Here is a 25,778-nt window from a genome sequence, read left to right on the forward strand (position 1 = left end):
AGAGGCGGAGCTTTACGAGCTAATACTGAGAGAGCAGATACTGAGACTTGCCGGTAAGAAATGTGACTTAAAACAAACATACACCTGTGACGCTGGCATTGATTTGAAAAAACTGGGGCAAAACAAGGAAGTGAGCACGACTGAGAGGACAGAAGAACAAAGTTAGTTGGACATACAACGAGCTTTTAACCCGAGTCAAGCGAATTATCGGGGAGAAAACGTAAATATGACAAATGGGTTGGTAAAGTTAAGACAGTCATGTTAAAATCCCGATGTTTGGTTACGGCGCTATACGAAATCTGAAATATGCAGTAATGTGAACCAAAGCTGGAACGCCTGTCCCATCGAGTGCAGAGTGCGCACAACATGGACACAGCACATTTAGGTAACAAGACAGGCAGCTGCTAATTTCCTACCTAGAGGCTCCAATGGACAGGAGCAACCAAGGGGCAGCTGGGGATGAAGAGGATGGTGACCAGGCAGGCAACTGGATGAGGCCAAGCAGGTGCCAAGATGAAGAAAGACCCTCAGACCTTTCCCCAGGTTTCCTCAGCCGCTGTGAAGGACTGTTCTTAGAGGATGAGGAGGAATCCGGAGGGGAGGATGCACTGAGGGTAAACCCTGCAGACAGAGCTTCAGGTCTGCTCAGGAAGAGTGCTCTGATGTTTCAAGATCAAAACAAACTTGTGAATTCTGATGGGGAGGAGAACACAGTCACCTCTCCAGCAGCCGCCCTCCTGGATACCTGTGGGTCCTCTTTATCTAGCCTCTCCTCCTCTTCCTCCTCCTCTATTCATCATCTCAGAGACTTTTCTTCACCGTCGCCATCCTCCTCTTCCTCTGTCTTGTCTCTGACTCCACCTTTGCCTCCCTCTGTGGAGCTCTCTGCTGTTTTGACTGATGTCAGGCTGACCCTGGATGTTTACCTGGCAGGGGCGGCTGCTCTGCCTTTGCTCTGGGGGTCTGTTCCAGAGCAGCTGAGGGACTTACAGTACCTCAGACTGGGCTCTGAGGATCAACCAGGACTGGACGGAGCGCTGGATGTCCTTCCTCACCTGACACAGCTGCGGTCGTTGGCAATTCGAGGTGCTGCTATTAACTTGCTGTTCACACTTGAGTGTAGTATTGAGTTGGCCTTGGTAATGCATGGTTTGGTTTCCTTAATTGTGTTGTTACATATTTACTTTCACAAACCTGACATAGCCCGTGCTGTCCACATACATGACCACATATAAATACATATAGTTCTACATTCTAATCTGTATTTCTCTGTTCCTTCCCAATCTGATTCCAATCTCCCTTATGCATTCTGGTGGTGCTCTCTCTCTCTCTCTCTCTCTCTCTCTCTCTCTCTCTCTCTCTCTCTCTCTCTCTCTCTCTCTCTCTCTCTCTCTCTCTCTCTCTGTCTCTATTTCTAGGCCACTGTTTCTATGACTCTCAAGGTGACCCCCTGCCTGGCCTCCTCACCACTCTGCCCAGATCGATGTCCTCCCTGTCCCTCCTGGTGCACCTGGACCTCTCCTTTAACCACCTCTCCTGCGTGCCGCCCTGCCTGCTCAGCTTGCCTGTGCTGTCCCAATTGCTCCTCAGTCACAATCTCCTCTCAGCTCTGCCCTCAGATGTAGGTCAGCTGTCCTCCCTCACCTACCTGTCCCTGTTTGGGAACCAGCTGGACTCTCTCCCTCCAAGTGTGGGCCGCCTGAAAGCACTACAGACCCTGGACATCTCACTTAACAATCTCCAGGACCTTCCTGAGGAAATTGGTAGTTTGGAGAAGCTTGTTAAGCTGGAGATGTCCCACAACAGGTTGAAGCGGCTCCCAGAGACCATGGGTAAGGGTTAACGGGTGAGCCCAATCCTGAAATATCACTTATGTTTACAGTAAATGAATCAATGCAACATTTAAATGTGATCAAATGTCTTGTCTGGCCTCCAGGTTCTCTGCGCTCCCTCAGAGAGCTTGTCATCCACAGCAACGATCTACGCTTGATCCCTCAGTCTCTGAATGATCTTCCTCTACTGAAGATGGATGTGCGCAACAATCCTTTAGGACGACCCCCGACCCCTCCTCCTCTGCCTCCAGCACCAGGTGAGCTCAGATCAAGAAAGATAGTCTTAGATACTGACATTGTTTACCTACTTACTGACAGTATATCACTGCTTTCTTTCAGCTCAAGCAGAAACAAAACTACCAGAGTTGCATCTTGCATTTAATCAACACAGGTAAATTAGAACAGAAACATTTTCTGAATTTCTGTAGTGATGACAACAATTTTATAATTTCTGAATGTATGACTTTCTTCTTTATGTCTTGTGTTCCTCAGTTTCTGTGTTTCGTCTGCTGGGTGTCATGTGTTCCTCCCGGGGGGGGCCGAGCTGCTCTTCCCCCCGGGCTGCGTGGAAACAAGCACTCGATTGAAGTGGGTGGAGAAGAGGCCAGAAAAGCAGCTGGTGTGGCTGGAGGAGCACGACGTCCTACTGAGCCGTCCACTGGAACTTAGTCCTCATGGAATTTCATTTTTAAAGGTATGAAAATGCTCTAATTAAACTAAGTTTGCCTATTTATTATGTCAACGTTTTCATCCCTATATGTTGTGAACATGTAGAGATTTCTTATGTTTTTTGTGTGCATTTAATTGAAGTATTTGTGCTTCTCCATCTTGCAGCCAGTGGAAGTGTGTGTTCCATACCACCGGGCCAAAAGAAGAGAGGTGCTCGTGCGGAAGTTTGATGGACAGTCATGGAGCACCTTGCCTACCACTCTGAGGAAAGGAAGTGAGGGCCACAGCAGTCACCCTGGAGGACGTCCAGCCAGGGTAATGTGTGTCACCTCCCACCTCAAAAGAACATTACCTCACCGTGACGAATCACTGTTTTCATTTCTTGGTAGCGTGAGTGATTAGGATGAACCTGACTCTCGTCCTCTTGCTGTGCTTGTAGCTGGCCTGCTGCTCTGTTGCACAGTTCTCCTGGTTTATAGCAGTGTCCTGTCCTATAAAGGACAGCTGCTGTCTTACACCAGCTGGAGCTCTGCTGGTGTCCAGCTCTGACCCCGGGATTAAGCTTCACTTCCCTCCAGACTCCACTTTGCAAAGCCGCACTGTAACTTTACAGGTAAACACACGTCAGGCCTACATGTAACTTCACTCTGTCAGTCAGTCTCTGTGGTCCGGTGGCTTGCAAGTCTTTGTTTGTCTCTGTGTAGGTGCTGCAGGTGTCCGTCTCAGAGGTCCAGGCGCTGTGTGGTGATCCTCAGGCCCGCGTCAGCTCCCTCCTCTGCCTCTCCCAGACCCCCAGCATACATTTCCTGCAGCCTATTAAAGTTCAAATCCCACTTCCTCCTGGAATCACAGGTACAACATGCCATATTCACCTCTCTTATATGTTTAGGACCCACCATATTGACATTTTCATCATGTTTGTTATTTCTGCAGGTCACACGGTTGATAAGTCCCATCTGTATGTGCTACATGGAGACCCGACCGCCCAAACCTGGACTGACATCACATCACAAGTGTCTCTCTATGTCACTCATGTCTATGCCATTTTCTACATCACTCATTTTTCATGGTGAGTTCACACAAGGACCTAAAATGTGATTCATATTATAAATGTGCGTCAAAATAACCACATTGTATTGTTCCATTATTATTATTATTATTATTCATGTCTGGCTGTGTTCCAGGTACTGGCTGTGGTACACGACTAAGTGCTGTGTGAGTGGGGTCATCAGGAGAGTGTATCAAAAGCTAAAACAGTTTAAAGTCCAGTTCCTTGTCCTTCAAAAGAAGACGGACCCCTCACACGTTCTGCTGCAGTGTTTACCTTCTAATAAGGTTTGTTTATTCCCTCCGTCTGTCCTCTGTTCACGCATGGATCAGACAGATTTTGTGACGCTGGTTGTTGCCCAGGTGGAGAGCAGAGTTCTGTCTTTGTCCACCAACTACGACGGACCCCAGCCCTCAGACCTGTGCGACCTGCTGGAGGGGGAGCAGTTCTTTGCCGGCTTTGAGAGGGGCTTGGACATCAGCACAGGTTTGAATCCCCTTTGAGGACTCTTCTCTATCTCTTATGATGTCTCTGATGTGTTCTACAGTCTCGTTATTCTGTTTTCTCCAGGCAGACCGGATTGTGTGGAGGGACGACTGTCTTTTGTGTTCTGCTCCAGCGTGATGAATATGAAGGAAGTGTTCATCTGTCCAGCTCAGGGTCCAAAGGGTCCAAAGGGTCCAAAGGGTCCAGTAAGGGGAGAGGTAAGGGACATATGATGTAAGAAAAAGTAACATTTCCATCGGACTGTGAGTGTGTGACCAGATAACACAACAACAATACATTCTGTACCTCTGCTCCAGGTGTCTTTTTATAGAGGGGACATTCCCAGCAATCTACCAGAGGAAGTGGCAAGAAAGAGGAAAGGACACCACAACCAATGGCTTGCAACTTTACCTCTAAAACTTCCTGTCAGTGACTGTGGCATTTTCTTGGTTGCTCTTGGGACTTATATGCATACTTGATTCAGTTGTCCTGCTTGTTCCACTGTCACACCAACCTTTTCCGTTGTAGGCTCAAGGTGAAGACAACAGGTACATCATGGAGGAGATGCAGTACCCTCCTCTGAACCTGGGAGACCCTGAGAGCGGCTACCTCACAGATGTCAACCTGTGGGTCATCTCTCGCCAGATCGGAAAGGAATGGAGGGACATTGGCATAAATCTCGGTTTAAGCGTACCGGAACTGGATCGCATCCAATTTAAGCACAGGTGGGCACGACGGACCGGGCCAGGTTCTGTCTGAGGGCGCTTTGACGACAACTGCAGTGCAGATTTAAGAGAAACTTCAGCCCCGGAATTTAGTGTGCTAGTGTTGTCGTTATGAAATAAGCAACAGATTTTTATGTATTTAGACAAATCTAATATTATATTTGAGACCTTCAATCATCACGAAATTGATTTAATTTACAAGGGATTTAGATTGAGCCTTCACAGGGACGAGATGGAGAGAGAGGGATGTGACGCCACCGAGGCAAACTGCAGTGAGAGAGAACAGTTAGAGAATTTTGATGGTTTTAATCTGCAGTGCGAGCTGTCACGGAGCCATCTGGGACGCTGCAGGAGATTACACACACACACACACACACACACACACAAGCACACAAGCACACACACACAGACTGATGTTCATCCCTCCCCCTGCTCCTTTCACTCAGGAAACCTCTCACGATGCATCCTGGAGGCAGAGAGCAGAAGGAATCCATTATTTGATATCAGTAGATGGATTTGAAGTAGGAATGCAGACACGTGTACTAATAGATCTCATTGGTTGTTGTTATAATTTGTATTTTGAAGGAAGATTATGGTGACTGCCAAAAATCTGACTAATGCCAAGTAAAAGTAATAAATCTTAGCAAAACTTTCTACTATTATAATGTGATATTCAAGTATGAGTCAGTATGGAGTTTACTGTGTGGTTGTGGTTGAATGAATGTTGTGTTGTGTTCTGCTTGTTCCTTACCAGGGATGACCTGGGCAACATGGTGCTGACCATGCTTTTCAGCTGGGCCCAGAGGCAGGAGCATGCGGGTCCTGGAGCCGTGTCCAGGCTCGTGGCTGCTATGGTGAAGAGCGACATGACACAGCTGGCGGAGGAGATCGAGGACATAGTGGCGATAGGAACACGGAATTACAGAGAAAAACTGAGGAGGACGGGCCTGGAGGCGGAGGGCGAGCCTCTCCCCGACACACGGCGGTAGATGGAGGGGCCTCACGCTGAGCACAGATGGCTGCCTCGCACTCCAGTAACCTGTTTGCTTAGGATGCAGCACTCATCTCTCCCCGCTGTCCACAGCGCCCCAGAGTACATAAACATCTCCTGATCAGGCCTGTAGCTGGCTACACGCTGGCAGGAGGAACAGGTGACCGCCTCAGAGGAGCTGCATACAGATCAGGACAGTGTGCAGCTCTACAACGTGCGTTCCCACTGAGGTCACACCAGAGGAGACAGGAAGTCACCAGGTGTTACAGAGGTATATTTATATAGGAAATGCTTTCTGTGCCTCAAAGTCACTTTATCATGATGCCTTTCCTCCATAGAATGACACAAAGTGCCGTTTGTATTTATTGATCCGGTGGCTCATTACATTTCCTCTATGCGTCGCCAAGCAACCATGTTTTAGCCGCATTAACACATTTTGATAACATCCCTGTGAAAGAGTCCAGGTCTTGTAATCGTGTGAAGTAAAACTGGGTCATGGAAAAGAACGTTTCAGCTCATTCTGTTTCTTCCTCCTGCTGACACTGCAGTTTAGATGATAGTAAACTTCTCTGTGTGTGTGTGTGTGTGTGTGTGTGTGTGTGTGTGTGTGTGTGTGTGTGTGTGTGTGTGTGTGTGTGTGTGTGTGTGTGTGTGTGTGTGTGCGTGCGCGCGTGTGCGTGCGTGCGCGAGCGAGCAGCTTTGCCCTCCATCACGTCCCCTTGGGTTTCATCTCGGTTTTGATATTTCACTGCTCAAGGTCACGGGGTCAGAAATGGGGGGGGGGGGGTGGTATCGTCACGATGACGTCGCCTCAACACCCGCACACCTATCTCCGCCCCCGCCACCTCTTGCGTTTCCTCCCACAGGCCACTAGAGGACCTTTAAATCCCTCTTTCCAGTGCGCCTCCTCCATCCTCCCCCTCCCTCCCTCCCTCCTTTCCTCCCTCCTCCCCTCCCCTTCCATTCTCAAACGCTAGTCACGCCGGTAGGTAGGCAGGTTACCTTCGTTCGGCGTGTCAGCCATAGTGTGTATGTGTGTGAGTGTGTGTAAGCTTTGATTTCAATACGGCAGCCGCATCTTCAGAGACACCGGTGGGATCCTGCACGCGCGGTACGTACACACATATAACGGGACGTAAAGAGCGGCGGGGTGAGAACCTATGATGACACAAACACAGATATGTATGTTTTAATACGGAATAGTGAAATGAAGTGCAGGTAGTGTTAGATGAAGAAGCCGTGCGGTGTTTCAGTGCGGTGTGTGTGAGAGAGTGTGTGTGTGTGTGCTAGCTGCCTCGTCGGGAGGAGCAGCAGCAGATCGTTTTCCGTTATGTGGCAAGATTCCGCTTTCCCATCCCTGCGGGGTGTAGCGGCGCTTCAAACGGGACGCCGCGCCTGTTATCGACTATAGATTCATCAATATTTACGATCACTAATCACACATGTGCGGCGTTACGGTTCGCGTTACGTCACGGTGATGTGTGAACGCGGACGGTTGTCAGATTCTGCGTGTTGTAAACAGCGCAGGTGGACCGTTTACACCGTGGATCGAGTGTTCCATGTACCGGCCTGAGTTGTGTGCGTGCGTGCGGGTGTTAGCTTGCTAGCTGCGGGATGTGATCGCGGATTAAGCGGCTCCGTCTCTGTCTCCAGCCGGCCTCAGCTGTGATGATGTGGATGTCGGTTGTGCTGTCATCCCCCTTTAACTCTCCCTCCATCCCTTTACCTCCAACCAAAAACACCTTAATTTACCCCTTAATACTGATCTTATATACCTTGGAGCATATAAGAGGATCTGCATCTGTAAACTATTTAAATTCCACACATCTGTGAAGCTGCCAGGCAACCCTGTTCACATAAGGGAACATTTAAGTGCTGAGTAATCTATAGGTTACAGATGCAAACTTAGTGTACAGCAGTGTGTACCCTCAGATGAGGCCCTTATGTGTGTGTGTATGTGTGTGTGTTGGCCTGGTTATAATAGGAACCAGCAGTGTAATAAAGCATTCCTGCAACCTTCGAATAATTGATGAGCTGAGCCTTCCATGGGTGTAGGGTGACATTTTGTGCGTCCTGATTCAAAGCACGCCAAGAACAAGAGGGTTTATCTAATGTCATTATATGTGCTTATGTTCCATTTAGTCTGCATGCAGGGTGAGGATCATATAGTGGCTCATTCTGTGAAAGCAAAGGTCGAATCTCATGGTTAAGGGGTTGTAAACTGTCACTGCTCTGAATGGAGAAAGACGTTCTCTCATTCTAACCTTCAAAGCCGTGCGATCGGCTGCAGATCGTAACCAGATGCTTCAATGCTGCGTTTGATTTTCTTCTGTTAAAGGAAATTCTATTCACACTCTTCTATTATTTCACCATGCAAGATGTAGGAAAGCTGAGAAGGAGGGAAAGTAGGGAAGACACAAGAGACGAGTCCCAGGGGAGCGGACTAACTGGGCCACAAGGGACACCTGAGGTATGGGAGGAGGGGCGTGTCAGACACCTCAGCACCTGGGCGCCGCAGGGACGCCATGGCTGCATGCAGTTAGTACAGACTTACAGCAGGAGAACGCAAGAATGCTGCTGTGTGAACACTTTGCTGTGTGTAAGAGTCAAGAACGAACCGGTAATCCATAAGGTTCACATTATTCTAAGATAAACCATTTAGTAACGTAGAAATGCAACATCATTGTTATTGTAATTCCATTAGTTTCGATGACATCATTACGTTAGCCTGATGACAACATTGTTTGTTTTGATGATGTCGCTGTCGTCTATATGCGTAACAAGCGTTGGACCATGGAGCAACAGAGGAGCAGCACTGTTTAGTTGACCAGTATGTTTGACGTTGTAGTTCTACGTCTTTCTAATTAAACGTCTGAGGGGGAAGCGATCCAAAGCCAGAGTTGCTCCACGGAGTGATGCACCAAAGGCAAGACCAAGAGCCAGGATGAAGTCTGCAAGGATAAGAAGCTGCCGGAGGGTGGAAGCTTTTAGAAATAGGTATTAGGTTTGTAATCTTGATGTTTTTGCATAGAAGAGGAGGAGTTATAATTAGATTCCATCCCTTGTATAGATGTAGTTAGATGTAGATATTCATTTAGATATAACCGATGCCTCAAAACCCCACAAGGGCTGTAATATACGGGTCTAGTTCCAACATGAAATCACCTTCTAACAGATATTTCATTAGGAAAATAACACAGTGGACTTCACCAAATTCTGGCCTCCACACTCTTCATCACATCCCAGAAACACACCACTCAAACGTGGTGAGGAACATTCCTCAGTGCAGTTCTCTGTGTTCAGGCCTGGTTGTCTGAAGCGTGTTAATTGTAGCGGCTCATGTGAGACAGATGGGTCGCAAACAACAACAGCCTGCCGGTGGCTTATGAGGAGGAGCCGTGTGATTGTCATCCTTTGCCGTCTTTTCACTTCGGTCATGTGAGCCTCGTTGCTTAACGGAACAGTTTCATCACCTTCATCCTTCACCAAACTCTCACTTCTCTTATTGGAATGTGTCCTGGTGTACATGGAGGCAGCTGAGGTGTAAATGTAAAATCCCAATTCCATTTGCTCGGGTTTTGCTTAGTAAATAATCAGATAAGTATCCATGCTCGGCACTTAAGCTTTGTGTTAATCAGGCCAGCACACACTCAGTACAGCAACACTTCTGTGATGATAAAATGCAAAACTGTGTGTCGGTGTTTAAATAACAGAAACATCATCGTTCTAAATGTCGAGCCGTTATAAATTCCCCTCAAGCTTCCAGCCGTCTCTTTAATGTTTATATCATATCGACAATTTCCAAATAAATTTAAAGAGCAGGAAGGCTTTTCTACCCATCAGTGACAACACAAATATCCATAAAATGTCACTACAACGTTTTCAAATCAATGTGAACAACTGGGGAGCGTCCCAAAACATTTGATTCACTAATAACCTTAATGGAATGTCTGCGTTCCCTTAAAGTGTCACCTGAAATGGAATGCAGCCGTGCAGCTGTGCTGAGTCCTGTACTCACCCTTGGTCTCACCTTGGACTGAAGGACGCCATTAAACATTTCACCTTGAACATTGACCCAGAAACCTTTAAGTGCAAGAAGTCTAACCCCTTAAATACCCCTTAAGTATTTAGACGTTTGATTTGACACTTAACAGTTTTCGGAAAACAAACATTTGAGGAGGATTCCAGGCTCCAGACTCTTTTTGTGCTGCATGAGTTCTACATTCCTGTCAGTGCCGCTCTGTTTATTGCCTCATTAGCTGATAGTCTGAGTGAGGATCAGTCAGTCAGCTAACCTTTCTCACTTAGACTCACTTTGTAAGTTCAAGGTTGTTTGTGCGAGTCGAGTTGCACAATCAGCGTTTCCATCGTTTCGTCAGCACAGCTTATCTACTACAGAGGTGCAAACTCAAAATGTGTGTGTGTGTGTGTGTGTGTGGAACCACACATGGTTTAGGCCGTGTACTTTGATAAAGACGTCTTTCATATTGAGCCATTATGTGGAGACCAAAGATCCTGGGGTTTCCTGCCTATTTGTTATTTCCTCTTTGTGCCGTCGGAAGAAAAGGAATTCTGGTGGCCTGGTTGGTGAGTGATGCCTCCAAGCTGTTGACGCTGCACACTGAAGCCATTCGGTTCCACAAAGACTCCAATTGTCACGACAAGACAGTGGAGCCGGGCCTCTAACTGTCATGGTGCTGACGCAGACGCATGGTGAGGATGAGGAGGAGAAGCGAAGCCAGCGGGTCAGCGAAGCAGGAGAGAGACGTCACGTTGATCGGTGACTCATTGGGAGAATGCGGCGGCATACATTGTCTCTCCTCGAGCTCTTTACTGAGATTATGTGCCGTCATCTATCTTCAACACGGTTTTAAAGAGAAGTGAAATCACAGAACTAAGGACAGATTTTAGGAGGAAGTCTGTGACAGGAAACAGGGGCGGGGGGGGGAAACAAATATAGCAGAGAGTAAAAAGAAGAGAAGAAGAAGTTATTCCTCCTGGGAGAGGGACTGTAGATGTAGATGTAGGGGGAGAGGGAGGACAGAGAGAGAGAGAGAGAGAGATATGTGCAACAGGGAGGAGAAGGTCTGTGAAGCACCGGGGAGCAGAGAAGAGAACTCCCACCCAGCAGAGACCACAGAGCCCACTGACCCCCTCTCTCTCCCCCTCTCTCTCCCCCTCCCTCCCCTCCTCAACCTCTGGATCAGCGAGCAGCGGGGGCCTCAAAGCCTCAATCCCAAACTGAAACTCGCCACACGCCACCGCTGCATTCCCCGCTGTGACGTCAGGGGCGATCCAACACGTCTGCTGAAAGAGCTGACGGGTTGTCTTAGAAACAACAACAGAAAAAGGAGACGGGTCAGCAAAGATATGAGGCGGAAATCTGTGTGTTTGAGCGTCGTGACTCGTGACTGAGGGAAACGGATGGGGGGAGGGCTGGTGCAGAGCAGGGAGGAGGAGGAGGAGGAGGAGGAGGAGGCGGGCTATGATTGGTGGATGGAGGGGGTGGAGAGAATCAAAGGGGAAATGGGAAAAATCTTTTTTTTTGCTACAATGAAGTGTGTTTTCTGCCAAATCGAAGGACTGCAAACGATCCTGTATCTGCTATATTCTGCACCTAACATTCAGCCTTTAGATTTTCCCCTTAAAAACAGGACGATCCCTCACGCTGCACGGTCAGGGTGGTCAAGGACACACAGGCAGACAGATGTTTCAGCGGGGATGGATTTGTCTGATAGATTTAATCCCTCAGCTCTATTTTTAAAACGCTGTCAGCAAATGTTGCCAAATGATGCTCCGCAGCAGTGAGGTCGTGTCTCTGCCGCCCCTCTGCCTTAGGGTTTGACGCGATGGCCTTATCGTCGCTCTTATCAGGGACTCATCCTGTGGGTTTATAGGTCAGTCTCTGAGCGATGAGTGTTTAACGTGAGCCCCCCCCCTTTCTTTATGTTTCTTCACAGATTAACTCAAACCCGGATCTAGTAAAGAACTGCCAAAAAAAAAAGAGTCACGAGTCCCACTGCTGCCACGAGACGAGACGAGCGAAGACAGGGACGAGGAGATCCGAGCGAGTACTAGCTGACACACGCGTTTGACCAGCCGGGGCCTGAGATAAATGGCTGACAAGCAGATCAGGTAAGAAGAAGAAGGGAGAAGAGGAAATGAGCGCAAATGTTTCCTGCAGGTTTTCCCTCTGACACCTTCATGTTTCTGTCTCTGTCCTCTTCCCCTTGTTGTCGTCCAGTTTGCCTGCCAAATTGATCAATGGGGGAGTCGCCGGCCTAATCGGAGTGACCTGTGTGTTTCCCATTGACCTGGCCAAGACTCGTCTGCAGAACCAGCAAAATGGATCTCGCCTTTACACCAGCATGTAAGCAGACGCAGACGCAGACGCAGACGCAGACGCAGACACCGTGCATCACCGTCACTAAACGCTCTGCACCGTTTGTTTGCTCTGTTTGGACTCATGTGACCCTTCTGTTGTATTTCAGGTCCGATTGCCTTATTAAGACCATCCGGTCGGAGGGGTACTTTGGGATGTACCGGGGTAAGCTTCTGTGTGTGTGTGTGTGTGTGTGTGTGTGTGTGTGTGTGTGTGTGTGTGTGTGTGTGTGTGTGTGTGTGTGTGTGTGTGTGTGTGTGTGTGTCTGTGTGTGTGTGTGTCTGTGTCTGTGTCTGTGTCTGTGTGTGTGTGTGTGCTGGCCGAATGCCGAGCCGAGGCAGAGAGGACAGTATCAAAATTGTTTAATAGCACTTTGCCTTTGTACTTTGAGCTGAATACTGAAGCCATTGTGTGCCCCCCCTTCCTCCCCTCCGTCTCTTTCTCCCCCCTTCTCTTTCTCCCGCTTTGTTTCTTTGTGGCTCTCCGTCCTCTCTCCGTCTCTACAGGAGCGGCGGTGAACTTAACACTAGTCACGCCGGAGAAAGCCATCAAATTGGCCGCTAATGACTTCTTCAGGCACCACCTCTCCAAGGACGGGTGAGGCAGGAGGCTGCATGCGGCCTGACTGACACACACCCACTCCTCTGGCTCACACAGTGATTAGCTGGCGTGTTTTCTTACATGGAACCTGACACATGAGCTGTCTTGTATTCTCACCAACAGCTCCAGTTAATCCTCCGCCGCGCTGTCACGTCCGCAGGCGTTTAACTGTTGGGTTTAAAAGTACAGAATCACCTGAAGGCATTACATAAACGGCTACATCTCTCTGTAAGCACCCAGTGTCCTGAACCCCATGATTTCTGGGGCATTTATCTTCATCTCCGTGGTGACAAACATCTAAACTGATCAATGATTGACTGGTCTGGACCCGCGGCCCAGTTTGTGAATTATTAATCTGCAGCTGCCTAAGTGTTGAAACGGAAGACAGAGCTTTGCATCACGGGTGCAGGCGGTGATGTCACCTTTTTTTTAAGTGTGTGTGAAGACGATCACTCAGGCTGTCAAACATTAATGCATGCTTTCATCTCACCCTGCTCTTTCCTCCTCTCACTCTCTCTCTCTCTCTCTCTCTCTCTCTTTGTTCTTGTTTTGGTGCAGGAAGCTCACTCTGCTCAAAGAGATGCTGGCAGGGTGCGGGGCAGGTACATGCCAGGTGAGTGAGACAGGCAACGCTTCTAATTGCATCCTCCCGTCCTCCATCTGGAAGCTGCTGCCTTTTGCACCGCTGGTGTCAGCACACACACACACGCAAAAGCCACCGGGCCGCAGCCGTAGCCGCCGCCTCATTTGTCTCTGCCTGCAGACGCCGTGGCAACCAGAGGGGGTTGATACAGAAACGACCTTGCCCTGTGTGTTGTTTGTCTCTTATCAGCGATTAGACAGTCCCGCCTAACATCCCAATGTATTTTATGTAGTTTGTGTCCTGAGCAGATAAAACGACCTGTGAGGGTGTGAGTGTGTGTGTAAGTGAGTCATACTTGTTGTCAACGGGGGCAAAGGCTTCAAACAGTGGGAACATGATTAGATTAAGAGTAGCAGACTTTGGATTAAGGGTGCTACTGAAAACATGGCCGTCTCATCCTTAATCTAGTTAACTGGTGACCACTGCAGGGATTACAGAGGGAAAGAGGAGCTGAGATTGAGCTAATAGATTTAAACTCAGCACACTTGGTGTCTGACGGGCACAGAGCCTCAAGAATCCAACCCAGATTCATGCACAAGGAGGAAAAGGCAGCGGCTTCCTGAACATACATGTGTCTGTGACTGTGATGAAGCATTTCTAATGAATCCTTTTATTGTATTTCTGTAGGTTATTGTCACAACTCCTATGGAGATGCTGAAAATCCAGCTCCAAGATGCTGGAAGAATCGGTAAGAGCAAATTCAAAGCAGACGGTCGTGCAGAGAAACAGCATAGTGGTATAATGGAGAAATGGTGGCCTCACGTGGTGGAAAGATGTATAACAACAGCAGCAGCCTCCCTCCCTCCACTGTAGCTCTGCTCTTATTGATCCTTCTTGTCCTGCTTGTGCCTCACAGCTGCTCAGAGGAAACTGATGCCAGAGACGGTGGCACCAGGCACCGTGGAGGCCAAGTCCCAAACTGCCATGCAGCTCACCCGACAATTACTGAGGGAAAAAGGCATCGCAGGGCTGTACAAAGGCCTGGGTGCCACCTTGCTCAGGTACAACACACCTGGAAACGGCCATGATCAACCTGTCGATACTCCCTGCGCTCAACGTTTCCTGAGGTTGTTTCTCTCTTTTTACAGGGATGTTCCTTTCTCCGTTATCTACTTCCCCCTCTTCGCCAACCTGAATAACCTGGGCAAGCGAGGCGCCGAAGGTCCCGCTCCCTTCTATGTGTCTTTTCTATCAGGCTGCGCCGCAGGAAGCACGGCGGCTGTGGCTGTCAACCCCGTGGATGGTGAGCAGAGGAACAATGAGCATGTTTCCACGTTATTATGCAAAGTAATAATGGACTCGTGCGCGTATTCACCTGAGCTCTGTGTTGCAGTGATTAAGACGAGGCTGCAGTCCCTGAACCGAGGAAGCACAGAGGACACTTACAGCGGCGTGACCGACTGTATCAGGTAACGGCTCTTTCTCTGTGTGTTGCTCTTTAAACAACTCCCTTCACCTTTCTCATTCTGTTGTTTCTGGCGTATACTTAATGAGTTTTTGTTTGCATTTTAGGAAAATTCTGCGTAATGAGGGTCCGTCTGCGTTCCTGAAGGGAGCGTACTGCCGAGCCTTGGTGATAGCGCCTCTCTTTGGCATCGCCCAGGTGATCTACTTCCTAGGCGTGGGTGAATTTATCCTCAGCCACTTGCCTAAGAGAGACAACTAAGCGAAGCGACGTCTTTTCTGCCTTTCCCCCCCATAATGCATTGCACCGACCACATCAGGACTCATCTCATTCTGACTTATTTGGTTTGGAAGCAGGAGCGATCAGTCATCTTAAATTTGCCCTGTGGAACGTTGAGACATGAGCGTAGTTAGGAGGAAGCCTAGCTCGCCGCAAAACAAAGCCACAAATATCAGTTTTTAAGTTTGAAAAGACGCCTCTGAGTCAGAAGAAGATGTTATCACTTTTAAAATGAGATTGTAGAATCATGAGGCAGACGTTTCGGCCTGGCAGGTCTCGGTTTTTATTAAAGCAGCGTTTGGCCATTGAGATTTGCAAACAGCCGCTATCATAAATTATACAAACAGATCACAACTCTGAGCCCCGCAGAGAACAGAAGATCTGGGATAGGATTTTTTTTTTTTTTACCAAGGATGAAATTGAATGAATAGCTCAAGGTCTGGCGTCTTAAACGATAGAATGCTCTGAATGGGAGCAAAACACAGGCCTAAGCTTTTAGACAAACCCAGGGAATGTGTTATGTGATAGCAACACACACCCCTGTTTGATCTTTCCCTGGGAAGCTCCGACCCCATGCCTGTAAAACGGCTGTAATGAACTCAACCATTCAGCCTCGCTCCTCGCACTCTTAGATTGCCTCTCTGCTTAGGTAGATTAGGTTCCATCTGATGTTTGGTGGCGCCACAATGGTCCCGACTGTTCCCTCCCTGAGAGGTCGCTTCCCTCTCTCTCACGGCCGTCGGCGTAGGATCGGAACATGCGGCGCACAGAGGGCAAAGAGCCGTACAGAATCACAGAGCGGCGCCGCTACGCTGAGCTCGGTGGCTGCAAACCTTCAAGTTGCGTCTGGTCACATAACAAACAGTGATGTCACAGCGGTGGGGAGGAAGCTCCTGCTGGGACGCGGCTGACTGGGCTGTGACCGGACACAACAGCAGCTTTCTGCTCACCGGGGTTCAGTCTGGAGGAGGCGTAAGGAACACAAACGCACCTGCTTTGGAAAATTGAAATGAATTTGAATCTAATACTAAATGAATGAAAAGAGTCGACATGAAAGCCTTCTAAGGCCGCAGCAGTCAGCCATTGTGGAGCCAGCAAGACCTGAACTATTCAACCAGATGGGATCATTATTGTTTACAGATGAAATCATGAAAGATGAATTCAGTGGCAGTATCCAAAGAGCAAATGAAAAAAAGCTTCCGTCTGGGCGGATCGATGTGTTTCAGTGTTCTTTGGACACGCTGGGCTTCGTCCCAAACATCTCTGCTTTGTTTGCTTTAGAGGTTTATTTTTGCTTTAAAGCTGAGAGGGAAGCTGCTGCCCATCACGTCAGCAGCTCCCCGCTCTGCAGCCGCTTCACGCGTGTCGCTCTGTCACATTCCTTCCTCACTCCCGCAGCTCGTTCGTGGGAGTGAGACCTATTTATCCAGATTCCTTTCTATAGTGGCTAAAGCGTTCTATATTTGTATGTGTCGTTTTTTCTGTGTCAAAGTGTCCACATGACTTTATTGTATATATGCAGAGGATATGAAATCTGTTTTTTTGTTGTAGGAGTTCTGATTTGTTTTTTGTACGTGATGGCTTATTTGCACATCTACCTCCTCTCCTAGCCCCGCCCACCTCAAACCACGCTGTAGTGATTTTACGTTGTGATGCTGTGGACATATCAGATGAAGGAAAGTGTTTTTATTTTAATGCAACGAGAAACAAAGTCGATGTCTGAGGAGGTTTTGGCCCTGAATGCAAAGCGGCGGCAGGCTCTCTCTCTCTCACACTCTGCTGCCAGTCAACAACTATACAACCAAACTAAACATGACAGCGACTCAGTCTAAACAGTAAATGAAGGGAATCTGACTGAATATTTAACTTATATCTTATATCTTATATCCACAATTGGTGCTTCTTTAATGTAATTTAGCTGGAACATGATGATGGCAGCTCTGATGATTGAATTGCAGACGTATCAGCGTTGTTAATGTATAAAGTGAAAGCCATAGAGGGACGAGGGCGCCGCTCCAGACTGACGGGCCCTCCAGCACACAGACACCAAACGGCACACGACACAACACGACACGCCCGCCCGTGTGATGTCATCTCTTTAAGTTACTACTGTAGCTTTTATCAAAACATTCCTATTGTCAGTCGTCATCTCATTTCTATGCTGGTGTTGTGATCCTGATGCAGATTGTTTATGTTGTGAAATCTTAACGTATGATTGATATATGAAGCCCCGCCCCTTCCTCCTCCTCCCTCCCCCCTCCCATCCTTGTTTTTTTCGGATTTTTCGAAAAAAAAATCTTGTGTTTTGGTTTGAATCATGAAAATGTCGTGCAAGTCTTTTTCAGTTTTAGCTGTGAATTTTTGTTTTCCAGACGTCGTGCATTCGGTTGTGTATGTGTGTGTGTGTGTGTGTGCGTGTCTGATTGTGTAGTGCTATAGTTGACGTGTAGTTGTTAGTGTGACACTGCGGTATTTTTCCTCTTTGATTGTCAGACCCATGTGCTCTCTCTCTCACTCTCTTACTCTCTACTCTTCCTCTCCTCTCTCTCCTCTTCCTTCTGTCACAATCCTCTGCCATGCGTATTTAGCGTGCAGGTTAAACACCATTTCAAATTCACCAAATATATGCGTTAGAGTGTATACAATCAAAGAAAGCACAAAGGATTACTTGGCACAAGAGACCATGTGGCCCAGTTTGTTTGTACTCGGGTGTGAACCCTGACAGAGGAGAGCAACAATGTGCTGCTGCGTTGTGCACAGATGCATTGAGTCTGACCCCCAGATTGATTTCACTGCAGAGAAACTCTTTTTAGTCTTGTAACAAATGAAATCTATGTCTGTAAAACTTGATACACAGGGCTAAGGCGCCAGTTTATCATGGGAGAGCCATAATGAACTGTGGATGAGGTCCACTATGTTACCCATTAGCAGTTAGCCACAAGATATATATTGCCTACATATTCTAAATGAATCAGATTTAAGAATGTAACTTAGATATTATAAGATGTATTATAATTATAGGGAAGAGTTTAATAGATTTTAGTCCAAAGCTTTACACACACACACACACACACATTGAAAAACACGTGAACCAGCTCACCGATATGCAATAAATAGAAGCCACACACACACACACACACACACACACACACACAGAATAACTACAACATGAAAATACAACTTGAACACAACCTGTCAATCACAACGTTACACAATTCATGAGTAATGCAAGCGGGGACCTTGGAGGCCTTCGGGGGTCTCAGATCTCTGCAGGGCCTCTACTCTCTTCCTCCAAGAGGAAGTGTGCATTGTGCACTTTAAACCAGGGGCCCCCACCCCACTTTGGAAGTACAAAGTCTCTATGTCTCAGAGGGGAATACAATGTATAGTGAGCGACACAGCGGTCCTACACAAGGTTTACAATGCAATGAAAAAAATGAAAAATAAAAAACGTGATGTTTTGTTCCCTGTCACAATTTGCTGTTCAATAAACTAACTGTCCTTAAGTCGCCTGCTGTCGTTTCTTTGCTTTCAAGGCTCAGTTGATTTATGAAAGAATATGAAGTTTAAATATGAAATAAATGAGCTTAGACTGTAAACAAAAAGCAAAGACATATTTTGAAAAATTGGGGGGGGGGAAACTCACCTGATTGCTGTGACGAGCTGATGTGTTGCTGCAGAGTTTAACCACCAGATGTCGCTGTAGGGTCACAGGAGCGCTGCAGCTCAGACGCTGCGGGAGAGAGAGAGAGAGAGCATCAACTGTACTTTACACTACAGGTGTGCTGCTCAGCCTGGGTGGGATCCATCACACACGCACACAATGCACTCTCACCGTGTGTCTCTCTTTCTCTGACTCATCACACACTCTCTCTCACAGTCATGCTGCTTTTCCATATGATCTTGGCAGTTTTGATTTGATAACTTAAATGTTTCTCTGTGGGAGTAATCAGACTGATAAGATGGTGGGAATGTGTTTCTTTCTCTTGTGGATTAACACACATGAGGTCCAGGGTCATTGAGGTCTGCATGTGTTGCTAGAACTAATGTTATTCCAGGGGGTTATTTATAATTAACCCCCTGTAGAAAGCTGGGTGCTGTTTTGTAGCACCCAGCAGGATAATTACATCATACCACCTTCATATAACCCCACACACAAACACACACACACACACGGTTGTAAGCAGGTCTCATTTCAGCCAGAGTCAGATTTCATATTGAATTTTCTCCCTCTGAGAGCGACTCCTTTCATCAGACTATCTACTCCACTGTTTACTCACACTGGAGACGCAGCTACGGCTCAGTTTACCAAATTGAAGTTACAGAAACGCTCTTTTCAAATCCCTTGCATGGACTTAACAATCAACTATTAATAGCTCCTCCGTGCTCTCCGGCAAGAGAAGGAGCGAAGGTGAGGCAGTCCGAGGTGGAGTTTAACGACAGGAACTGATGGGGGGGAAAGGAAATCAAGAGGTGCAGACAGTAAAAGGACCATCGATAGAAGAAGGAGAGAGCTGGAGGGAAGAAGGGAGGGAGGGAGGGAGAGAGAGGGGATGGAGGAGATGAGTATATAGGTCACTAAATCAATGGGAATCAGGTTTTTGAAGGGGAGAGAAGAGGGTATTTATAGATACCAGTGGAGACAGATGCATCAGTGACAGGCACAATGATGCTGGAAGCAGAGGAGGGAAGAAGAAGAAGGAGAAAAAAAATCTGGGAATGGAGTGTGCTGGTCAAATGAGTCTGCTGGGAATTCTCATGGGCGAGTGGCAAAAAAACAGAAGGAAATCGAATGAAGAGCGCTGCAAAAACCAAACACAATCAAATGGAAATCACTACAGGATGGTGCGAGCAAATGACCTTCTTGCCTCTGCTGAGGAAACGCAGGCAAACGCTTCAAACGCTCCGAACGTTCCCATCTGTGCCACAGTCCTGCTCATAACGGGATTGTGACGTTTAATATGAGAGAAGCACGAGATCCAATTCAATATCATCTTTCTATTTTTGCAGGTTTGTAGGCTGATCTGCAAATTTGTTATCTACAACAACAACAACAACAACAACAACAACTCCAAAGTGAAGGACTGTTTCATTTGTACAGTTTCCAGGTCAGAGGTCATTGCTTGATTGGCTTCATATATAATGATGAAGATTAAACCTCAAACTCATAATTCAACTCTTTCTCTCAAATGTCAGCGCAGTGATTCCGACTCTTCCTGGAGTCATTTCAGTAATTGTCCATTTATTTCCTAATGTTCCACGCCTGCAGTCTATAGGCTTTACATGGAGCGAGAGAGAGAGAGAGAGAAAAAGTTCAGAAAGAAATTGAACATTTTCCCTCTGAGGACAAAAATAACAATAATTGGAAAATGTGTTAAATTACATTCTGACTGGATTCTCCTTCTTGGGGACTAAGTCAAGGTCACAGAGAAGCAGGAAACAGGAAATGGGGAGCGACGCTGTGACGATGTGACGTAATCCAGCCTGATTGCCAAACGGGACGATCACTCCTGCTCATCTGACTTGGCGGGAGTATTTTTGCATTGCAGTCGCATCTCATCTCATCTCATCTCATCTCATCTCATCTCATCTCACAGTGTTAGTGGATGCACCCAATTACTCTCACACACACACTCAGGGGACTTTACCAGCCACATTATTAGGGGCGCAGGCCAGAGATTAAGAGCTCTTATCGCCTTGGATACACAGATTTAACCACTATTTAACATGCAAACTGCTCCTTCTGCTCCTCCTGCTGCTGCTGTTACGTCCCTATATGGGCTTCAGGCTGATCCCGGTCTGCATTAGTCCAGGATTCCCGTTTCCTCCTATATGGTGATGTGGCTTGTTGGGAAGAGGAGATCAATGGCTTGGACGCCCCGGGGGCAATATTTCCAAATAATTGATCACTCCATCTATCAACGGGAATCGAACTGGAGAGGCAGCAGAGCTCAGAGACTTCTTAGACTGAATCTCCTCCAACCCAGAAGTCACTTTTTACCCATTTTGTCCTCTGAGCCACTGAGGAAACCAACAGGGGTTATTAGAGAGAGAGAGAGAGAGAGAGAGAGAGAGAGAGAGGGAGGGAGAGAGAGAGTGTGTGTGTGAGAGAGGGAGGGAGTGAGGGAAGGAGAGAGAGAGTGTGTGAGAGATGGAGAGACTGGTTGAGCTTACCTATCCACACTAGGAGGGGAGGAGAGGCTGCCGAGGAGCAACAAGACAATAAACAGCCGCTACTACACACACGCACGAACACACACACACACACACACATAACCGCGGAGTTCACGGCGCTGCACGCAGGAGTACCGACGCGCACCGGAGAAGAAGAAGAGGAAGAAGAAGAACAAGAAGAAGAAGAAGAAACGCCATCGCACAAACAGCCATGTATCTGAACAGGGAGGAAGACAACAGCAAAGGTAATTGTCACTCTTTCTTTATTGATATCCTGACAGTTTGTGAAGGTGTGTGTGAATGTGTGTGCTTCTCTTTGAGGCTGATCACTGAATGTCACATTGAGCGGAGGAGCCTCGTCTCTCCGGTTGATGTTTGGGTTGAAAGTGTCGGTTCCTCGTCATGATGTAACAGATCAGTGCCGTTAATTGCTTGACGGAAGGCTGCAGGTCATGAGCTCCATCCCGCCAACAAAGCCCGGATTTGTGACCGATGTCAGAGCCCCGGACGCGGACACAGTTGCGTTTGTCTTCCTAGTCCTAGTTCAGGGGCAACACACAGCACAACACAAGGTCAAAGCCGCGCTGCTACGATGCGAACCTAAGTGGAGTGTGTACGGAGGGGGGGGGGGCTATTTATATCCCGATCATGCCCCCCATCCAGCCTACGATACACCGGGAGTAGCGGGGCAGCGTGTCCGCACACAGAGCCCTGCATGCGGGGCGCAGAGAGGGGACGAGGCGGGCATGTTGGAGTGGAGCTCCCACGTGTTGGTGAGGCGTGATTTCTCCCACCATCCCCGATGCCCACAAACACACCCCACACAACAACTAGAGAGAGTGTGTGTGTCTCTGTGTGTGTGAGTGTGTGTGTGTGCGCGCGTGTCCCCCTCCTCTTCCTCCCCTCCTGCTGTCACCGTGAGGGCGTAATAACTCTCTGGGGCTAAAGAGTCATACAGCTAATAATTACCACCTTAAATCTTCAGGTTATATTTGAATAACACCTGCTGCTACCGAGGAAGAGGAGGAAGAGGAGGGGGGGAAGGAGGGAGGGGGGCAAAAGGCAGAGTGGGTGGAGCCATTTTTGGTTCATTTCCCTTTGATGTGTGAGATAATGTGATTTCTCCACACACACACAAGCAATGACATGATACTGTACTGAGGTGTGTGTGTGTGTGTGTGTGTGTGTGCAGGGAGGGGGCGCTGGCTGTGACCACATGACAGCAGCCTGTATGTGCTCACTGGTAATGGCTCCAAATGTTGCAGCGTCCAGGGACGGAGGGACTTTTTAGCTTTCACCCCCGTCGGCTCCATGAGCATCACCAGCTTCCATACTGTTACATGCATTAACACAAGCACGTAAATATGGAAGCATTAGAAAGCAGCACCAGACCTGTTGCGTAACGCTGAAGGGGAAACAAACATAATTACCTCTGTGGAGGAGGTTTAGCTTTCACCTGCATCTGCTGGTTGGTTTGTTTGTTTTTGTCTCCCAAACAGGGTCGGCCATTAAAGACAAAGAAGGGTTTTCTAGAGAGGCATGCATGTTGTTGACATTGTTTACATTGTTGCAGCGTCTATTATCGAATCCCAGACAGTCGAAAGTTCAATGTATAGATCCGTGTCTGTGTAGGAAATGGCTTTGGCGTGTTTGTTGTCATTTTCCTCCGAAGCGATGCCTCATTCTGCCATGTTTGCTCCATGATAGACTTGTTAGTAGCTGCAGCTTGGTTCAGATCTGCACAAACATCTGGTGCATTACTGCAATTGCTGCTCAGGATTCAGAATTCTGTTTGTCAGATTCAGCATTCAGAGTCATAAACACGGTTTGGATTGAATAATGAAGAGTTCCAGGACACTAATATCTTCTCCATAGGTCAGATTGTGAAGAGATAAAGATGCATTTTGTCCAGGTTTGTTCTGCTTTGCCTGTTTGTCTCTCAGCAGATATGTCAGAGGAAACAGATTCTGATGAACTTGTGTAGCTCGGAGGCTTTTCGTTAGTAGATCTACATCAAGACTCAACATCGAGTGAAAATATATATCCACTAATCTGTGTGAAAAGAAACCCAGCCGTGTGTATCCTGTGACGGACTATCAACAGGTGCAATTTAGCCCAGATCCAAGTATTGATCTGGATCTGGGGGGATTAAATTTCACGCTTGGAAAGGTCTCATATTTATGGCTAGAAACACAAAACCTGCGTCAGATCCAGAGGAAGATGAATCTCTACAAGCACTCATACACATTTTCACACATCTGATTGTCTGGCCTTGGCGGAGGCACGTGTTCTGGAGAGTGCTTGTCTATTGACATACATTGTCAGCGAAACGTGTCGATGTAATCTATAGTCACATCTGCTAAGAAGGAGGTGTGATTGTGTTGTTTGGGGTCGGAGTCTAAGGAATAGTAAGATAGATTTTGGAGAAAATCTGTTACTATTTTTGGAACCATAGACAACCATTCAGACTGCTTGTCCTGTGCTAACACTGTGTGACCACTAGATGGTAGCAGAGGCCACAGACAGTGCAGGCAGCATCCAAACCAAAACACTCACTGCTGTTGGATCTGGATCAGATGGTCAGAAACACATTTTTGATTGGAGTTCAAGTCCCCCGGGTGCATTGTTATGGTCGAGGCTTGAGATTGTAAAGTTGTCAGATGTGCACAGAAATGTGTGTTTTGGGTGATTGCTCTCTGAGTGCTTTGTTTGTTTTTATTTTTGTGAAGCTCTAGCACTCATTTGATCATAACAGTGAAACACAACACACACATCTTCAGCTTGCATGATTGTGTATAGTCAAGGAACTAACAGTTGCGTCGCAACTTTGCCTATAATTCTTCAGAAAAGTGACAGTTAGCTCCGTATTTACACGAGTTTACATGACTTTTCTCATTTTATGTGAGGAGATCCTTCATCGTTGGATTCTCATACAGGCACAGTAGTGAGGAAGCAGCACCTGTGTGACGAATACGAGCTATGCTAAAGAGTAACTGTACTGACTGAAGAGCTCCAGACTTGAATGACAGCCCGTAATTGATTTTGTTGAGTGGGCGTTTGTGTTTTCCGGGTGTTTCCCTCACCGCAGCGCCGTGGCCTTTAAATTCACAAGGCGTCTCAAGGTGGAGAGAGCGAGAGAGGTCTACCACGGACGTATTGATTATGGCCTCCGAGGATTAAAGGGGCGTGAGGACGAACAGGTTGATCACATGTGAGCCTGACGATTACAGAAACTGCCAGCTGCTGTCACACACACATCTGATATCAGACTCGGAATTATAAGATTTCTCTTTTTGGTCAGTATTGTAATTAAGGAAAAGGTAAACTGTAGAGAGGGATGAACGCTGGGGATAGTATAGCTGCATATTATGGTCTCTTCAGTCTGACAGCTAAATGGTTTGTTATTTATACCCACTGGAAAGCATTCAGCGTCTATTTAGACTACTTAGTGATGTTGGAACGCTGCTCCAGCAGGGTTTGATTGTAGGCCATTAACGGCAATTGGTTATATCAGATGTTCGGACCATCTATCCCACATGCAACCGCTCCCGATCCTGTGCGTCGTTAATGTAGAAATAAGTGATTCATTTGAATACGGAACTCGAACGTCTTGCCCTTAGAGTACGGACTCTGTGGTGTGTGTACGTGTGTGTACGTGTGTGATATTTAGGATGATGTCAGTGAAGCACTAACACAGCCTTTAACCATTGAAATCATTATAGTACTGATAAGGGGCATTAGTGGTTTTGATACCATTTTAAAAAAAACGGCATAATAAAAGGAGAAAGAGGCTCTAATGGTTTTTAGAGAGTTAATTACAGGTCTGTTGTGTTTGGTGTTATGGAGATAAGGTGGCTTACACAGAATTAGTTACATTTTATCGAGTTCTCGTTCGTTTCAAAGAATGGAATCACCCAACATCGACCAAATACTTTCTTTTACCGGTCACTCGCTGGTATCTATAATGTAAGTTCATGTGGCTGCACGTGTTTCCTTTCTCCTTCCTGAATGTCACCGGCAAGCGTGGAGAATCTGCCAGGTTGGCGCAGCGGCAGCGTGCACAAGCGGAAGACTTGCCTACTCGTGAAATGCCCGCACCGTGTGAGAACCGTGAGTCTCGCCTCTTTGTCTCAACCTCCAAACCCGTGCGATGAAAGGTTTCCTCTCTGGTGATTCACACCGTTGAGGTGGACTCGCCAACCCGCAGGCGCTCGGTAAACGAAGCCGCTGCCAGCTTTATCTACTGTCCACTGTTTTGATGAACTGGCTCTAATAGATTTGTTGGACAGGAGTCGACGCCTTTATTGATTAATTCCAGTGAAGTGGGCCGGTGCAGGTAACGGGTTGGGACTGTGTAGAGACGGTCCAGGAGGGGGACACGTGACTCGACTTAATGTATTATGCATGTAATCGCCTTGATCTGTGTAAGTTACGGTGGCCGAGAACCGCCACCGCTGCAAATAAAAGAAGCGCTGCAAAAATAAAAAAGCTGGTGTGCAAAAATAAAAAGCTGGTGCAAAAATAAAAAAGGCGATGCAAATAAA

General features: G+C 47.4%; 2 protein-coding genes across 3 annotated transcripts; both read left to right on the forward strand.

Moving 5' to 3' along the window:
• The first annotated feature begins 99 nt into the window (after nucleotides 1–99).
• On the forward strand, nucleotides 100–4,636 carry pidd1 (p53-induced death domain protein 1). The gene is made up of 13 exons (XM_076169711.1): nucleotides 100–1,086; nucleotides 1,419–1,832; nucleotides 1,937–2,089; nucleotides 2,172–2,223; nucleotides 2,325–2,526; nucleotides 2,667–2,816; nucleotides 2,941–3,114; nucleotides 3,206–3,353; nucleotides 3,435–3,570; nucleotides 3,686–3,836; nucleotides 3,912–4,035; nucleotides 4,120–4,253; nucleotides 4,353–4,636. The coding sequence occupies exons 1-13, from the start codon at nucleotides 429–431 to the stop codon at nucleotides 4,512–4,514; spliced, it is 2,658 nt and encodes an 885-aa protein (XP_076025826.1). The 5' UTR covers nucleotides 100–428; the 3' UTR covers nucleotides 4,515–4,636.
• A 2,063-nt stretch (nucleotides 4,637–6,699) lies between these two features.
• slc25a22a (solute carrier family 25 member 22a) lies at nucleotides 6,700–18,211 on the forward strand. Of its 2 annotated transcripts, none has more exons than XM_076169719.1 (11): nucleotides 6,700–6,862; nucleotides 11,712–11,886; nucleotides 11,996–12,121; nucleotides 12,243–12,298; nucleotides 12,640–12,730; nucleotides 13,292–13,346; nucleotides 14,004–14,064; nucleotides 14,233–14,377; nucleotides 14,465–14,619; nucleotides 14,710–14,785; nucleotides 14,889–18,211. In XM_076169719.1, exons 2-11 carry the CDS (start codon nucleotides 11,867–11,869, stop codon nucleotides 15,040–15,042), a joined length of 939 nt encoding a protein of 312 aa, XP_076025834.1. In that variant the 5' UTR covers nucleotides 6,700–6,862; nucleotides 11,712–11,866; the 3' UTR covers nucleotides 15,043–18,211. The 2 variants fall into 2 exon arrangements, with proteins under 2 accessions (XP_076025834.1, XP_076025842.1); XM_076169727.1 differs by lacking the exon at nucleotides 6,700–6,862 and adding an exon at nucleotides 8,437–8,748.
• Nucleotides 18,212–25,778: the final 7,567 nt, after the last annotated feature.

Source organism: Genypterus blacodes, unplaced genomic scaffold (assembly GCF_046128005.1).
Source record: "Genypterus blacodes isolate CSIRO-AG114 ecotype Tasmania unplaced genomic scaffold, CSIRO-AGI_Gbla_v1 ptg000015l_1, whole genome shotgun sequence".
Lineage (NCBI taxonomy): Eukaryota > Metazoa > Chordata > Actinopteri > Ophidiiformes > Ophidiidae > Genypterus > Genypterus blacodes.

Bases quoted from the DNA above. Each gene is read 5' to 3' on its own strand.
- pidd1 (XM_076169711.1), top strand. From the start codon at position 429: ATGGACAGGAGCAACCAAGGGGCAGCTGGGGATGAAGAGGATGGTGAC. The intron at 1,087-1,418 runs GTGCTGCTATTA...CTCTATTTCTAG, and splicing joins GCGGTCGTTGGCAATTCGAG to GCCACTGTTTCTATGACTCT. The intron at 3,571-3,685 runs GTGAGTTCACAC...GCTGTGTTCCAG, and splicing joins TACATCACTCATTTTTCATG to GTACTGGCTGTGGTACACGA.
- slc25a22a (XM_076169719.1), top strand. From the start codon at position 11,867: ATGGCTGACAAGCAGATCAG. The intron at 11,887-11,995 runs GTAAGAAGAAGA...GTTGTCGTCCAG, and splicing joins ATGGCTGACAAGCAGATCAG to TTTGCCTGCCAAATTGATCA. The intron at 12,299-12,639 runs GTAAGCTTCTGT...CCGTCTCTACAG, and splicing joins GTACTTTGGGATGTACCGGG to GAGCGGCGGTGAACTTAACA.